Source organism: Podarcis cretensis (genome assembly GCF_951804945.1).
Source record: "Podarcis cretensis genome assembly, chromosome: Z".
Lineage (NCBI taxonomy): Eukaryota > Metazoa > Chordata > Lepidosauria > Squamata > Lacertidae > Podarcis > Podarcis cretensis.
The window spans coordinates 47,115,569-47,131,788 of NC_137184.1; the positions used below are offsets into that span (position 1 = coordinate 47,115,569).

At 45.5% G+C, this 16,220-nt stretch overlaps 1 protein-coding gene across 6 annotated transcripts in view; it reads right to left on the bottom strand.

The window, feature by feature from the left end:
- MED12 (mediator complex subunit 12) overlaps positions 1-16,220 on the bottom strand; it is a 56,256-nt gene that overhangs the window by 24,091 nt on the left and 15,945 nt on the right. For all 6 annotated transcript variants that reach the window (XM_079962617.1, XM_079962615.1, XM_079962619.1 and 3 more), the window contains 10 exons: positions 8,943-9,087; positions 7,598-7,716; positions 6,491-6,634; positions 4,628-4,791; positions 3,694-3,825; positions 3,365-3,592; positions 2,598-2,742; positions 1,540-1,660; positions 1,303-1,404; positions 112-225 (listed from right to left, as the gene is read on the bottom strand). In XM_079962617.1, coding sequence (XP_079818743.1) covers positions 112-225; positions 1,303-1,404; positions 1,540-1,660; positions 2,598-2,742; positions 3,365-3,592; positions 3,694-3,825; positions 4,628-4,791; positions 6,491-6,634; positions 7,598-7,716; positions 8,943-9,087 — 1,414 coding nt within the window. The remainder of the gene's footprint in view (positions 1-111; positions 226-1,302; positions 1,405-1,539; positions 1,661-2,597; positions 2,743-3,364; positions 3,593-3,693; positions 3,826-4,627; positions 4,792-6,490; positions 6,635-7,597; positions 7,717-8,942; positions 9,088-16,220) is intronic.

Consider the following 16,220-nt stretch of genomic DNA (forward strand, 5'->3'; position numbering starts at 1 on the left):
CAGAGACCCACATGTAACGGCCACATGTTGCTGTGCCTCTCAGATGAGGCATGACTGTGCCTATCTCCTCACGTTCCTGGAGACAGGAACCTACATTCCCCAGGCACATACCCAGTACGAAGACAGCCTTCAACACAGCAAACACGGCTCCGTCCACAATGCGGTTCTGGGAAGCAGCCAGCAGGTGTCGATCGCAGGAAGAGCGGATGCCCACTGATGGCTTGCCTGTAGCAAGGTGACAAGGGAAGGGAAAAGCTCTTGCCGTGAACCGACTATGAATACTCCAGACCAAGCTGGGAGACAAAAAGGCACCCAAAGGCAATGCAGTAGCTGGTGAACACAGAGCAGCCAGGATGGTGTCATTGTACAGAACATTTAGCCATTGCTTATTGTTAAAGCCTTGGTGCTTGGGAAAGCTACAGTGATAAAAATTCTGGTCAAGAATGGAGCCTTCAGGACATTTTGAGAAGTGTTTGCTGGCCTCCTCCCTGGGACATTGGGCAGACCTTGGTTTCTTTGTGATCTTTTTGGAAACAGTTATGATAGCCCTGTAAATAAGCCTACAAAGTTACTTGCCTACAAAGTTACTCTCCTGCTTTTTAAATTTTTTTTGTAAACTGCTTTTGGGTTTTTTCTTGACAATCAAGCAGTGAATGGAATGGAATGGTGGCCAGACCGAGCCACAGTGCTCAAGACACCTGCTGGCTCTCAACCTAAGAGGAGCCCCAAGAGGGGTTCCTATCATGCTTAGCCAGCATGACCAATGGCTAGAGATTATGGAAGCTGGAGTCTGATAACTCTTGGGACTGTCACAGGGTCTGCATCCCAGCAATAAATGGAGACTTCCATTTAGCCATCCCAGCTAGTAGCTACTGTGTAGATATTTAGGGCCATCCAGTGCATTACTGTGGCCACAGGGAGTCACCATAAGGCACCAGCGGCCTGACTGGCCACCAGGGCAAAGGCTGGCTCAGTCAATGTGGGAAGGTGGTTTTGACCAGCCATGAGAAAGAAGGGCAGATGTCACCAGCTGGCCAAGTCTGGAGACACAGCAAACGAGGAAGCAAGGAAGAGGTGGTAAAAGAGTGTCTGTTTAGGATCAGTTAATGGAGTTGAGGGAAGAACTTCCAGACACCACCCCATGGGGATGCTCTGCCCCATAGGCTGAAGAGACAACTGTCAGCAGCAACAGGTTGACCACGAAACTGCACAGCAGGAAAGAGGGTTCGGGGAGAGCAGCATCCTCCTCCAGGGCAAGGAGAGACACAGAAGAGGAAACGCCCCCAAGGAGCGCTCACTTACTGCTGTCCTGCTGGCAGGGGTTCAGCTGCGGGGTCTTGAAGAGGTGGAGCAAAATCCGGCAGGTCAGGCGGGCTCCGGGTTCCGAGTCCTGCTCGCTGCAAGCTGCAGAAAAGGTAAAACCACCAGTGGCAATTGATCTGAGCTGACCCTCTACTTTTTAAGGAGGGTGGGCAGGCCTCCATTTGCAAGACCCCTTACTAGGCAGCAGGGTCCCAGCCATTGCAAGCAGGCACTCACCAGCATTGAGCAACGAAGGGATGGCAGCACAGCGGATCAGGTCCTCGAGGAGGAGGCACTGGCGAGCAATGAGGATGGCCACGAACGTGGCAAGGGAGTCATGGAAAGACAAGTCACTCACCTAAGGGAAGGAAAAGGCCACAGCTGAGGCTTTTTTAATTAAAAAAAAAGTCGCTTCTGTGGAACTGGAATCACTCAAGAGCAATCCACACACAAGACCTCGTCAGGCCACAGCCTCAGGCTGGGGAGTATTTATCTTTCTCTTTCTTTCTCTTTCTTTCTTTTAAATAAAGTTTTATTAAGACTTTTCATAATATAAGAAACAAACTGATCTAAACAACAACAAAAAAATAAAAAGAAGGAAAGAGATAAAAAAGGATTAAAAATTACAAAAAGTCCTCTCTCACCTTAACTTTTGTCCCATAAGAAAAGGTGGCACATCCTCCAAGCTCTCACCTGGGAGCATCCCTTTCTTCCCCCAGCCTCTAACCCTGGGATCTCACCTTCCCTGCCTCTCACACAGGGTCCTTTACCAACTGTCTGTCACTTTCACCTGCATGCAGTTCTTACCAAAATATAGTAGGAGAGAATGTTAAAGGGAATAATAACAGAATAAAGAGTGAGAAAAGGTAAAGAAATGAAAAAAGAAATGTCTTGTGGCAGAGATTAAAATTCCTCAGGGTAAAGCCCTTCAAGCAAATGCAGCACTCCACAGTATATATTTAGCTAGCAGCAGACATAGGAACACAGGAAGCTGCTTTGAACTGAGCCAGACCATTGGTCTATCTTGCTCAGTACTGTTTACACTGGCCAGCAGCTGCTCTCCAGGGTTTCAGGCAGATTCCCTACCAGGAGATGCCAGGCCTGAGCCTGTGACCTTCTGCGTGTAAAACAGGTGCCTTTCCTCTTTCTAGCACCCTGTGTATTGCCTTGAGTTGCTCCTCAAGGATTTCACACCCTGACGCTTCTCCAGGTACCCTCAGCAGCCTCCACGCACACTCTATCCAGCACAACCTCCAATGTCCCCACCCCCATCACAGCCCAGGCCCTGCCCTTACATCCACATTGCAGAGGAGGTCATTGAAGCCACAAGTCCCGTTGTTGGAGGAGCAGCACAAAGCCTTCAGCACACCCAGCCACTCGGCACTGAGTGACTTGCAGTAGCCCGTCAGTTCAGCACACAGGATCGCGATGTCGTTGACCCTGCACAAGAAAAGGCATTGGTGGTGGTGATGACGGCCCCTGGCCTGAATGGCTTCAAAAGAGGCAATTAAGACATACTAAATGGAGAAGAAACCTAGCAATGGTTATTTAATTGTGGCGGTCAAATGGAACCTCCACGTGCAGAGGCAGTATACCTCTTAAGAGACCTGCACTTCTTTAGGCAGGTCTGTCCAGAAATGTAGAATGGCTCTTTTGATCTCGGTGTTTTGATCCTAGTTTTAGCTTATCAGTGACTTTTAATTATTTCTGAAGGTATTAAATAATTGTTTTCAACTGGTTTTTTATGGTGAATTTATTGGTTTATTCTTTTTGTAAATCGCTTCGAGGCTCTTCCAATCAAGCAGTATGAAAAGCATCACAATTTTTTTTTAAAAAAATTAAATGCTATATGCTTCTAGGAGGGAGGCAAAAATGTAGGCAAGGCCTATTGGCTCCATACTTTTCTTCTGAAGTGCCTATTGGCCCCTGTAGGAGAAGGGCTGGTGGGCGGGACGGCTCTGCTCTAGTCTAGCCCACCCAGAGCTCTTACATGGTTAAAAAGTGTCACTAAGAAGAGAGGTAGCCCAGCCCAGAGGCCCAACCAGCCTAGTCCAGCTCTCACCGATCAGGGTCGTGGTGCCCCACACAAACGTGCATGAGGGCGTTGCACACAAAGCTGTAGCGGTTGGCCGGGTTGTCGGTGAGGCTCTTGCCCAGGTTGGTGTAGGTGAAGTTGTGGGCCGACGGATTCTCGATGGTGTCGATCATGAACAAGGGCTCCCACAGCATGTTCGAGTCGGATGGCTCCACGTTGCAGTAGATGGTGTTCTTTACCTTGGAGCAGAAGTCGCTGGTGGGGAGAAGGAAGGAAGGTGGATGAGGACCTTTTAGGTAGGAGAAACAAAACACACTTCCCTGCATCACCTCCCTAGACAGCCAGATGGCGCTCACCTGAACAGCTCTCCAAATTTACTCTTCAGGTGGCTGCAGGAAGTGTAGAGGTCATAGAGGTACGCTAGGATGCAGCGTTCCGCAGAAGATCCATCGGAGCGGTTCATGCCGTGCTTCACCACCCCACATAACCTGAAGTGACAGAAGAAAGCAGGGTGAAGGAGTGGTGAGAGGGTTGGATTAAGTCAGGGAGGGTTTCAATCCTCCACTTGGTCACCTTGGGGCAAGCCACAGTCTCTCAGCCCAGCCTTCTGTCATCAGCGCACCCCCTCCCCATCACCAGTCTGGTGTATAGGCAGCTATTCCCAGGTCTGTGCTCTACGGAGCACCTGCAGCAACAGAGGGCCACACACTCCTTCCACCTGCATGGAAGCTGCCGCTATGCTTTCCTCTTCAATCCCCTCCTGGTTCTGGAAGACAATGGTGCAAGAAAGGGCAGGGAAGCTCCTAGCCCTTCACTTGCCCAACTGGCCTCTTCCTCCTCTTTTTCTGACCAATCCTGTGTCCTGCCTCCCATCTCTGAAGCTTTCCCTGCCTCTGACTCTTGCCTACTGACTAGTACAGGTCCCCACAAACCACTGCCCCCTTCTCATGACTCCAGCCCCCTTTCCCCTCAGGCACACTCATCAGCATCCTGCCAGTCCCTGACACGATTGTTGTGAGGATTAAAAGTGGAAGGGAGGGGGAGAAACATGTATGCCACCTCGAGCTCCTTGGAAAAAATGGTGGGATATAAATGTAGCAACAGGTTTACAAATAAAGTGAGAGAAACTGTGATGGAAGGCAGGGCGGTGAGGGGAAACTCAACATGCAGGGGGCAATGCAGGGCATTTCCGGGCATTAAGGATGGGGAGCTGCACCAATAAGAAGCTCTTACGCAATGCAAGGCCCCTGACACCCTTAGAGCAGCAGCTGAGAAGCACTGGATTCCTACCCTTCGAATACTTGAGCCATCTGGTCCTGATTCAGGATAAGGCAGGAATGATAGTGCCGCAACACGGCCACGATGCACAGGCACAGGCTGGTGGTGTAGCTGCCCACCAGGTTAGAGGACTTCAGCAGCAGCTCTGCCTCCACCACACTCAGCTCATTCAGCAGCTGGATTCAACACAAGAAAACGTAAAGATTAAAGGAGGCATGTGTGAGTGACACAGCAGACTAGTTCACAGACCACTATCCCCAGCCTCTTACAAAAGCTGTTTCTGTTGACAGAAATAGGTCAGGAGTTGAAGTTTTCCAAAAGAATAGTGAGGGGCTTGGAGATGTAGGTCTGTGGCCCCCTCACCCATGAACTCTCTAAGTAGCCAGTGGCCAATTCCCCACGGGGCTTTGTGCTCACACAGTCCCTCCTCTCTCCCAAATGCTTAAATGAATTACTTTTCCCTTTGGGGTAAAGCCACAATTTGTTGTAACACTTGATCCAGGAAGCTGGGACTTGCACATAGCCTCCAAACAAGGGTCACCAACCATCTGCAAACAACAGCTTGGAATCTTGGGTCTGGAGAACACAATCAAACCAGAGTTTGCAGGCCAGGCATCTCAGTGGCAAGTGATGGGCCTTTTAAAGTGAAAACGTATCCAAGTTTTGCTTTTTGTTTTGGTAAATGAAGCCGCAAGATTTCTCTCGAGGCAGCTCAGCTTCAAGGTTTGCTGGACTACAACTAGCTAGCAGAGCCAGTGGTCAGGGATGATGTGAACTAAAATCCAAAAACAGGTGGAGACTCAGGTTTGAGAAACATTGTACTAAAGTATCTCCAATATCAGAGACAGCATGCTCCAGAATAAGTTGCTGGGGAGCACAAGTGAAAAGAGCACTATTGCACTCCTGTCCTGCTTGTGGCATTCTTAAGCGAACCTGGTTCACCACTGTACAATAACATGGTTCTGGGCCCTTGGCCTGACCCAGCAGGGCTCTTCTGGTGTTCCTATGGAACAGAGGAGGGAGAAGCAGACTGGAGAAAGGCAAGAAGCAGACTTCTCTTTTATGAAATACAAAAGGCAGAACATGAGAGGAAAGAACAGAGAAGATGCTCTGATCCTGGTTGGTGGGTAGAGACGCCTCTCTCCCTCTGGACTAGCAACAGTAAGGTGCAAACGGTTTGTGTACAGTCATATCTCGGGTTAAATATGCTTCAGGTTGAGCGTTTTCAAGTTACACTCTGCGGTGACCCGGAAGTAACGGAGCACGTTACTTCCGGGTTTCGCCGCTTGTGCATGCGCAGACGCTCAAAATGACATCACACACATGCACGGAAGCAGCGAAACGCGACCCGAACACACGCGTGTTACGTTCTACTCAGGATGCGAACAGGGCTCTCGAACGGATCCCGTTCACATCCAGAGGTACCACAGTATTACATGCACTTCCATTTGGTGTGTACAATTTTGTTCTGTCTGTTCATTCTCACTGCTATCCTTTCACTGCTATTGTATTTGGTAACATAAGAAGAGCTCTGCTGCATCACCTGACCATTGGAGATGATGGGAACTGTGAGTCCAACCATGTTTGAAAGACAATCGCTTTCTCCATCCCTGACTTAACCAAGCACAAGGTTTCTGGAAGGGGTGGGGTCAATGCATACAGCAGCAGGATCCAACCAAGTGCCATCCTGGTGCCTTGGACCACCATTCGCAACAGCCCAAGCCAGCTGTGCTGATGGGTGCAGGTGGAGTTGCAGTCTGAAACATCTAAAGGGTATCAGGCTGGAAAGGCTGCTATAAGGAAGAGGGGAGGGAGAGAAATGAAAAGGGGACCGAGGCGACTTCTATCATCAGCCCCCAGCTTCGAGATGCCCACCTGGATGGCGAAGTCGATGAGCCCACTGATGTTGAGCGAGTACTCCATCAGGTCGAAGATGAACTGGACGTGCTGCACCAGGGGAAGGTGGTAGGACATCCCTAAGGCAAAGCTGGTGATCTGCTCTAAGACGTTGCGCGATACCTGGAGTTGGGGAGCAGGGGATCAACAGCCACCGATTACGAAGCCGCTGCCTTGCATCAAGGCAGCCCGTTGGTCCACATCGCCTGGGGTGGGTGGGTGTCAGCCCTGGGGGGGTCCAGGTGCAGCCCTCCAGGCCTCTCTGGCTGTCCCGGGCCATGCCCCCTCCCCAGGCCACACCCCTCACTGGCCCTGTTCTGTCCCCTTCTCTAGGGACTTTACCTGGGTGGAATGTGTCCTTGCACTGTGATGGGATCTCTTGCTTGCCTGGATGAAGGATGGAGAGTGGGGTGTGTAGGTGTGTCTGGCCATGCCTACTTTGGCCACACCCACCACTGGCATCCCCCCCAAAAAAACTTGCACACAATGGAATATGGCCCATGGCCTGAAGAAGGATCTGCATGCCTGATGGAGCCCAATACAGTGCTGCCTCGCAAGACGAAAAGAATCCGTTCCACGATTCTCTTCGTCTAGCGGTTTTTTCGTCTTGCGAAGCAAGACCATTGACGGCTTAGCGGATTAGCGCTATTAGCAGCTTAGCGGCTTTTAGCGGCTTATCGGCTTAGCGGATAAGCAGCTTAGCAGCTTAGAAAAAGGGGGGAGGGGGGAAAAACCGCAGGAACTCGCAAGACATTTTTGTCTTGCGAAGCAAGCCCATAGGGAAATTCGTTTTGCGAAGTGCCTCCAAAACGGAAAACCCTTTCGTCTAGCGGGTTTTCCGTCTTGCGAGGCGTTCGTCTTGCGGGGCACCACTGTACTGTCTTCACTGACCGGCAGCAGCTTTCTTTCTTTCTTTTTCTCAACATCTGCTGCGTGAAGCTATAGACCAGAGATGCCAGGGATTGAACCTGGGACCTTCTATGTACATAGCACATGCTCTGCCCCTGAGACACATGTTCCTTTCAGTAGTCAGCTGAAAGGCACATGACCAAAGAAGATTCCTGTCCTCACACACAAGGCACACACCTGAGAGGTGACAAGGTGCTGGTCAAAATGAGAAAGGTGTTGGAACTTAGCAAAGATGTCCTCGGCTGTCGGGAAGGCCTCTGGCTTGTTCCGTTTCCTTTTCTGCCCCTCCTCTCCCCCTATACAGAAGGAAGGAAAAAAACAAAGCAAAGCAAAACCAGACGGCTGCTGCTTAGTTTTTGCTTAGAAATGTAAGCCCCACATTTTTCATTTGCATAAACACAAAGAGCAGCTTCAGGAAAACCATAAGCGATACAATATCAGTAGAAAATCAATGTGAAAATGGCAATGAGTTTTGCAATTACTCGGTAAGTACAAAAAGCAGCAGTTTACAGTATGGTAGTTGGGAATTAGAAGCACTGTATATTATTGTCCCCCAAAGAACCTCAGCAAACAGAGTGGTTTTTAATCTGGTGCCCGAAACGTATCTCAGAGAGGGCCCCTGAATATCCTGGAAGATAGCATTCCATAGGCCAGGTGCCTCAAAATAAAAAGCCTCCTCTCCAGGTGTGGCTCACCTAACCTTTGCAGGAGGCCTGCAGAGGATGACCTTAGCAGGCTGGCAGATCATCAGTTCATTACCTAAGCAATTAGGCCCCAGATATTGGAAAGGTTGCTTCCTTCTCTGGAGACCCTCTCATGTGTTAAGATCCTCTTGGTAGCTCCACCACCCTCAGACGTTTAGGGCATGAAAGCAGCCCAGGAGAGTGTTCACTATCTGTGGCAGCATTTAAGCTATGGAATTCATTCCCCACAGAGGCACATGTAGCATCTTCACAGGGCAGCTTCCGTCCCATGCTGAACACGCACCTCTTTATTCTGGCATTCAGCGCTTGAGGTGTGTGTTTCTAGGAGCCGCCCTATTCTTTTGACTGTAAACTGCTTTTACACTGCTGTAATGTGGCCCTGGGACCTTACGGTGAAGAAACATGACACAGATAAGAAATGTAATAATGGTAACAATAAGATGATAGTGATATTGGAGATGACCATTCAGGTAACCTGGTCACAGGCCACTTGGGTCAAAAGCAGCACTATGAAGTAGGCCAGGAAGCCAACACAATTATTTCAATACTGACCAAATGTGATCTTACCCACAAGCACTGCCATATTTTGAACACATCGTCCTTTCCAGTGTTCAAAAGAAGCCCCATGTAACGTGCACGATCCCATAACACAGGGTTTCCCAACTTTGGGACTCCAACTGTTTTTGGACTACAATTTCCATTATCCCTGTCCACTGGTCTTGCTAGGTAGGGATGATGGGAGTTGTAGTCCAACAACAATGGCTGGAGACCCAAGTTTGGGAAACCCTGCTCTTTGGACACACAGGTGCCCCACAGACCTGTCTCAGCTGTGCTCTTCCTGTTTAACACCTTCAGGATATCTTTGGTTATCTTCTTGATGGCATGCCGTGCCTCATCACGCTGCTTCCCAACACCAAAAAGGACCACCAGCCGCTGGTTGCATTCGTGGCTGCTTGACTCCTCCTGAGAAGCAAGAGGTTGGAAGGGGTGGGTGTCAGCTGCTGATGCCAGGCAGGGAGGTTTTCCAGCTACCAGTGTTAAGAGGCCCTTGCCTACCTCACAAACCCAATGAAGCAGGGTGTGGGGGACCTCAAAGACATTCCCCCTAAACCATGCTCACCTACCCCACACCTGATGTCAGGTGCAGTGGGCAGGTACTGGAGTGGCTGCAAAGGGACAACTAGGCAGGAGCAAGGTGCACCTCCACCAGCATTGAAACTGCTGCCAAAATAGAGGGAGAAAACCTCAGCTCTAATGGTCATTTCAATGCAAACAGCTTGGTGCTGCAGCAACAGCAAAGCTCCTTGCTAGGCAGTTCCCAAGCGCATGACCACCAACTGGCTTCCAGGCGCTTGGGAAGTGCTGCACAATCGACTTCAACAGGCGGGTTGCCCAGAGAAAGGTCTGGCCTGCTGAACCAAAAACAGTACTCTTTAGTGCAGGGTTGGTGAACCAAGGCAGAGAACATAAAGCATTCCGTAACGTAGCAGGCAGTGGGAAATGCTTTTGATAAAAATGCAAGAGTTGCTCATAGGAAGGTGCCATGTTGTAAATCAGAACTTTTGTCCACCCAGCCAATGATGGGCCTACTTTGTCCCTCAGCAGTTTGCAAGAGTCTCAGAAAATGAGATCTTTCCCATCACCTCCTATCTAAAGCCTTTGGCTGAAAATGCCAGCAGTCAGACCTGGGAAGTTCTGCATGCAAAGCGCAAACTCTGCCACTGAGCTGTGCCCTCTCTCCTAAATCTACATGCATAAAGTAGCTGGCAGAGAAAAGTTTATATGGCGCATTGGCCATCTTTGCCACACTGCACCATGCACTAGATTAAGGGTGGGAAAGATGTGGCCCAGCGGATGATGCTGGACTTCGATCATCCCTTGCCAGTGGCCATGCTGGCTTCTGGGGTTGCTGGGAGTTGGAGTCCAGCAACATCTGGAGGGCCACAGCCCCCACCCCGCTCCAGATCACAGTCTAAGAAGCTGCCTCCAAGTTTCTACTTTGCAAGTTGTTTCCAAGTCACTCTGAGTTCATGTTTCTGTAAAAAGCAGCTAATAAATATTAATCATAATAAGATGACTGATAGGTCGCTTTGTTTTGTGTCAGTAGCCAAGCCCTGCTGGTTACCATACTACCTTTTTTAAAAGGGGGGGACAGCCACATTAATGTTTTTATAAATCAGGTGGGGGGCGGGGAGAGGAAGCATGCACAAATTCATGTTCTAACTCAGGGCTTTCACATTTCCTAGAGTCCTCCCACCTTCTTCCGAAAGGTGGGAAAGCACTAACTAGCACACTGTCAGAGCCCTCAAACCTCCTTCCCAGAGTGCAATGCTTTGGGAAGGCAGCACAAGCACGGGGGGCGGGCATGTCAAATGTTGAGGGCTGACAAAAGAGGCCTTGAAGGCTGCATGTTGGACCACCCTGTTCTAACCCCGAAAGGTAGCAAAACCCAAATGATGCAGGTCATGGGCAGAGAAGTTTGCAGAGAAGTTTGACAAGCACACAGAAGCAACTTCCGCAAATGATATCTCCCTCGTGTTCTTGAGGATGTAATGAGGGGAAAGTGACAGCATCTTAACTACACGGAAGGCAGTGGTGAGGAGGGAATTAAGTGGTGTCAGGTGGAATATGCAGCTTGTCAAACCCCAGATGGATTTCTGCAGAGCTAAAAGTTGGAGAGGGACTGCTGCAGGCAGAAGCCACCTCAAACACCATACTAAGTGGCCTGTTCCCATGTAGCAATATAAATTTATGCACAACAGGTATCTTCTGCCAACAGAAACACAAGACCCAAATTATACACAACCTATTGTTCTTGTTTACATATGAAAAACACACACAACAAAGAATCTACTTAGAGAGCCTTAAGGGGAAAAGTGCCAAACAAGATTTCCTTCACTGTAAATACAATGGTGCACATGACATCAAAACACAACAAGACCTACAAATTCTTGGCAGGATTATCTAAAACAACCATTAAAGGACATTATGAATATGATTTTAAATATGGGCGAGCAGCCAAAATCATGGAAGAATTCTTATATAATTTTGATTCCTAAACAAAGCATTTGATAATGTGTCCTGCGATTTTATGTTTAAAGTTTTAGAATATATGGGTTGTGGAGACACTTATATAAAAGGAGTTAAGGTAATATATACTGACCAGTCAGCTAAGCTGATGGTATATAGCGTTCTGACTCAGAAGTGTAAAGTAACTAAAGGAACAAGACAAGGCTGTCTGTTGTCACCTTTGCTGTTTATAATAGTTTTAGAAGTTTTGGCGCAAAGAATAAGATGTAATCAAGATTAAAGACGTAAGAGTGGAACAGAGACAATATAAATTAAAAGCATGTGCAGATGATGTGGTGATATCTGTAGAAGAACCAATAGAGTCAATCCCCAAAGTATTATAAGAGATTTTTAAAAATTGACGAAATAGCAGATTAATAAAGGTAAAACCAAACTCTTGCTTAAAAATATAAAGAGTAAGAGTAAGAACAAATTACAAGATGTATCCAGTTTAAAGATTGAAAGAAAGGTTAAATATTTAGGTGTATGGGTAACAGCAAATAATATAAATTTATATAGAGACAATTATATTAAAACCTGGTAAGATATTAAAAGAAATTTGCAAATTTGGAACAGAATGAATCTTTCATTATTAGGTTGACTGTAGACCATAAAGATAAATGTGTTGTCCAGAATGTTATTTCTGATTCAATTGATTCTGGTGATTGACAGGACAGATTGTTTCAATGTATGGCAAAAAGATATCTCCAAATATATTTGGCAAGGGAAAAAACCGAGAATAAAATATAAAATAATGATAGATGCAAAAGAAAGAGGAGGTTTTTCCCTGCTGGATATGAAATTTTATTATGAGGCATCCTGTTGGTTGAAGGAATGGATGTTAGAAAATTCACACATTTTAGACTTAGTAGGTCATGATAATATTTTTGGCTGGCACACTTATTTATGGTACAAAAGGTGAAAGTTCATAAAGTATGTACAAATCATATAATTAGGAAAAACTTGTATAGAGTATGGGATAAATACAATAATTTATTAGAAGTAATAAATTAATTTTAAAAATTAAATTAAAAATTTAAAAAAATGGCTCTCACCACTGGAAGCTATAGTGGTAAAGAAAAAGAATATGATAGAAGGGTAGGCAACTTATAGAAAACTATTAAAACAAGAGGGAGGAGAATATAAATTAAAAGAATTTAAGGAATTATCAGGGAAATTAACAACATGGTTACAATATCATCATTTGAATGAAGTATTTAAGAAAGATAAGATACGAGGGTTTGGGGAACAAATATCAAAACTGGAGTGAGGCCTGTTGGAATATAATATATAAGGTGTCGAAAATGTATAAAATATTATTGGAATGGGAGACAAAGAATGTGCAAGTAAAATCCGCAATGATACATTGGGCAATAGATATTGGTCATAATATAGACATGGAAGCATGAGAACGATTGTGGAATATGAATACAGTGGTACTTTGGGTTAAGAACGTAATTCATTCTGGAGGTCCGTTCTTAACCTGAAACTGTTCTTAACCCGAGGTACCACTTTAGCTAATGGGGCCTCCCACTGCCACACGATTTCCTTTCTCATCCTGAAGCAAAGTTCTTAACCCGAGGTACTATTTCTAGGTTAGCGGAGTCTGTAACCTGAAGCGTCTGTAACCTGAAGCGTATGTAACCCGAGGTACCACCGTATAAAATTTACAGCGTGTTATGGTTTAAAAGAAAATTATATGAAAATGATATATCGTTGGTACCTAACACCGAGTAAACTGGCAAAAATGTATAAATCTAAATCAATGAAGTGTTGGAAATGCAAAGCGAAAGGTTTTTTTTATCGTATGTGGTGGTCTTGTAGTAAGGTTAAAGCCTACTGGGAAATTGAATTGAGAAGGATGTTTAAAATAACATTTGTAAAAAAAAACACAGAAGCTTTTCTTTTGGGCATTATAGGAACAGAACTACCCAGACTGTACAGAAATTTATTCATGCATGCGACTACAGCAGCAAGAATGTCACTCGCCCCAAAATGGAAAGAAGTCCCAGGAAAGGAAGAATGAATACAGAAACTTATGGAATATGCAGAAATGGCGAAACTTACTGGAAAAATAATAAATCAAGATAACAAACTTTTAATAAATGAATGGAAACGGTTTATTGAATATATACAGTTAAACTGTAAAAAGATTAAAAAATTGGCAGGATTATTGTAATAACCTGCAGTTTCCTAAGAGTATACATTTAGAGTAGATAATTAAATGAGCAAATTAAATGAGTTTGGATATGCAGAAGATATTAAAAAATAAATTTAAGGAACTGCAGAAAGAGGGGGAAGGAAGTCAAACCTTGAAATGTTAAAATGCGGCATGTAATGCCTTAAGAGAGAATATAATGAAAATGATATACAGGTGGTACATGACACCAGTCAAGCTTGCAAAAATTTACCATTTGCCCGATAATAAATGTTGGAAATGTAAAGAGACCGAAGGTACATTCTTTCACCTTTGGTGGACATGCCCAAGGATTAAGACTTTCTGGGAGATTATCTATAATGAATTGAAAAAGGTATTTAAATATACCTTTCTGAAGAAACCAGAGGCCTTTCTCCTGGGCATGGTCGGCCAGTTGGTGTTAAAGAAGGATAGAACTTTCTTTATGTATGCCACAACTGCAGCAAGAATACTTATTGCAAAGTATTGGAAGACACAAGATTTACCCACCCGGGAAGAATGGCAGATGAAGGTGATGGACTACATTGAACTGGTGGAAATGACTGGCAGAATCCGAGACCAGGGAGAAGAGTCGGTGGAAGAAGATTGGAAAAAAATTAAAGTTTATCTACAGAAACATTGTAAAATTAAGGAATGTTAGAAGGATGTTGGAATGAAGCTATGTGGTTTTAGCAGAAATGTTATAAAGGATTAAGTAAAAATGGATTGGTAATTAGTGAAAGAGGAGAATGCAAAATTATAGTACAGTGGTGCCCCGCAAGACGAAAAGAATCCGTTCCGCGAGTCTCTTCGTCTTGCGGTTTTTTCGTCTTGCGAAGCAAGCCCATTAGCGGCTTAGCACTATTAGCGGCTTAGGGGCTTAGCGGATCAGCTGATAAGCGGCTTAGCGGCTTAGCTGATAAGCGGCTTAGCGGCTTAGCTGATAAGCGGCTTAGCGGATCAGCTGTTAAGCGGCTTAGCGGATCAGCTGTTAAGCGGCTTAGCGGATCAGCTGATAAGCGCCTTAGCGGCTTGGAAAATGGGGGGGGGGGGAGAGAGAAAAAAACCCGCAGGAACTCGCAAGACATTTTCGTCTTGTGAAGCAAGCCCATAGGAAATTCATTTTGCGAAGCACCTCCAAAACGGAAAACCCTTTTGTCTAGCGGGTTTTCCGTCTTGCAAGGCATTCGTCTTGCGGGGCACCACTGTATATTAAGATAATTTTTTAGGATAAAAACAAAGATGGAAAGGATTTGCTGAAATATCTAATTGAACTAGAATACAAAAAAGGGAGGTGTGAGGAGGTCAAGGAAATAAGCAAAGGAAAGAAAGCTATGTAAAGGTTGGATTTGTGGTTCGTTTTTCCCCCCTCTCTTTTTTTCTCTTTTTGTTTGTTTTTGTGCCTTGTTTGTTTAACTTTTTTACTTTTCTTTTTGTAACCTTTAGAATTTTAATAAAATATAATTTTTTAAAAAAGAAATGTTAAAATGATTGTAAAATTAATGAAATGTATAAATTTGAAAAGTATAAATAATATTTTTTAAAAGAAAAGACCTACAAATTCTAATGGAGATTACATTTTTCAAAGTGACACATGAGAAATTTGAATCCATACTACCTGCATGTTGCATTAGTCACTATATCAGTCAAAGATCTTGTTTATAGAATGTAAGCTGATGTTATCTTTAAGTGTATTAAACATTACTGGCTCTCTTTATTCAGAGAAGGGGAAGACAAATAGAGAGTTATGTTTAATTTGTTTTATTTATTTATTGAACTTATATAGCACCCTATACCCAGAGGTCATTGGGTGGTTCACAGAACAAAATCAAAATATAATCGGAATAAAAACAACCACCCAATAACCCCCCCCCCAAAAAAAACCCCACATTTTGAAAGGGCATAGGATGTCAATCAAATCAACCAACGGCCTGGTTAAAAAAGAACGTTTTTGCCTGGCACCTAAAGATGTATAATGAAGGCGCCAGGCGAACTTCCCTGGGGAGAGCATTCCAGATGGGGAGTAAATGCAGAGAAGGCCTGTCCTCATGTTTCCACCCTCCAGGTCTCTCAAGGAGGCGGCACATGAAGGAGGGCCTCAGAAGATGATCTCATAGGTTCATATGTAAAAAGGCGGACCTTGAGGTATTGCAGTCCTGAGCCATTTAAGGCTTTATAGGTCAAAACTAGCACTTTGAGTTGGGCCTGGGAACTAATTGGTAGCCAGTGCAGTCATACCAGGATCAGTGTAATATGCTCAAACCATTTTGCTACGTTGAGCAACCTGGCTGCTGAATTCTGCACTAGCTGAAGTTTCAGCTAGCTGAACAGCAGTAGGCAGTTCACCACCTGCCACTGCAGCATAACTTATCATCAAAAATAAAAAGTAAAATAGTGGAAATATAACACAGGCAGACTCAGTTTGCAACGTAAGCCGTTTAAAAGCAATTTGGCAAATAAATTTTCTGAATCCAGGGTTATTTTCTAAAAGGGAGGGTTAGTCTTATTTTCTTTTTAGGTGCCAGACAAAAACTTTCCTCTGTAACCAGGTCTTCGGCCTAGAACTATCAGCAGCCTTGTAGAAGTGGGTGGAATGTTTTTAATGTAGGTTGTGGTTTTTTTACCCTATGGTTTTAATGTATCTAAAGGTAAAGGTAAAGGTACCCCTGCCCGTACGGGCCAGTCTTGACAGACTCTGGGGTTGTGCGCCCATCTCACTTAAGAGGCCAGGGGCCAGCGCTGTCCGGAGACACTTCCGGGTCACGTGGCCAGCGCGACAAAGCTGCATCTGGCGAGCCAGAGCCGCACACAGAAACGCCGTTTACCTTCCCGCTGGTAAGCGGTCCCTATT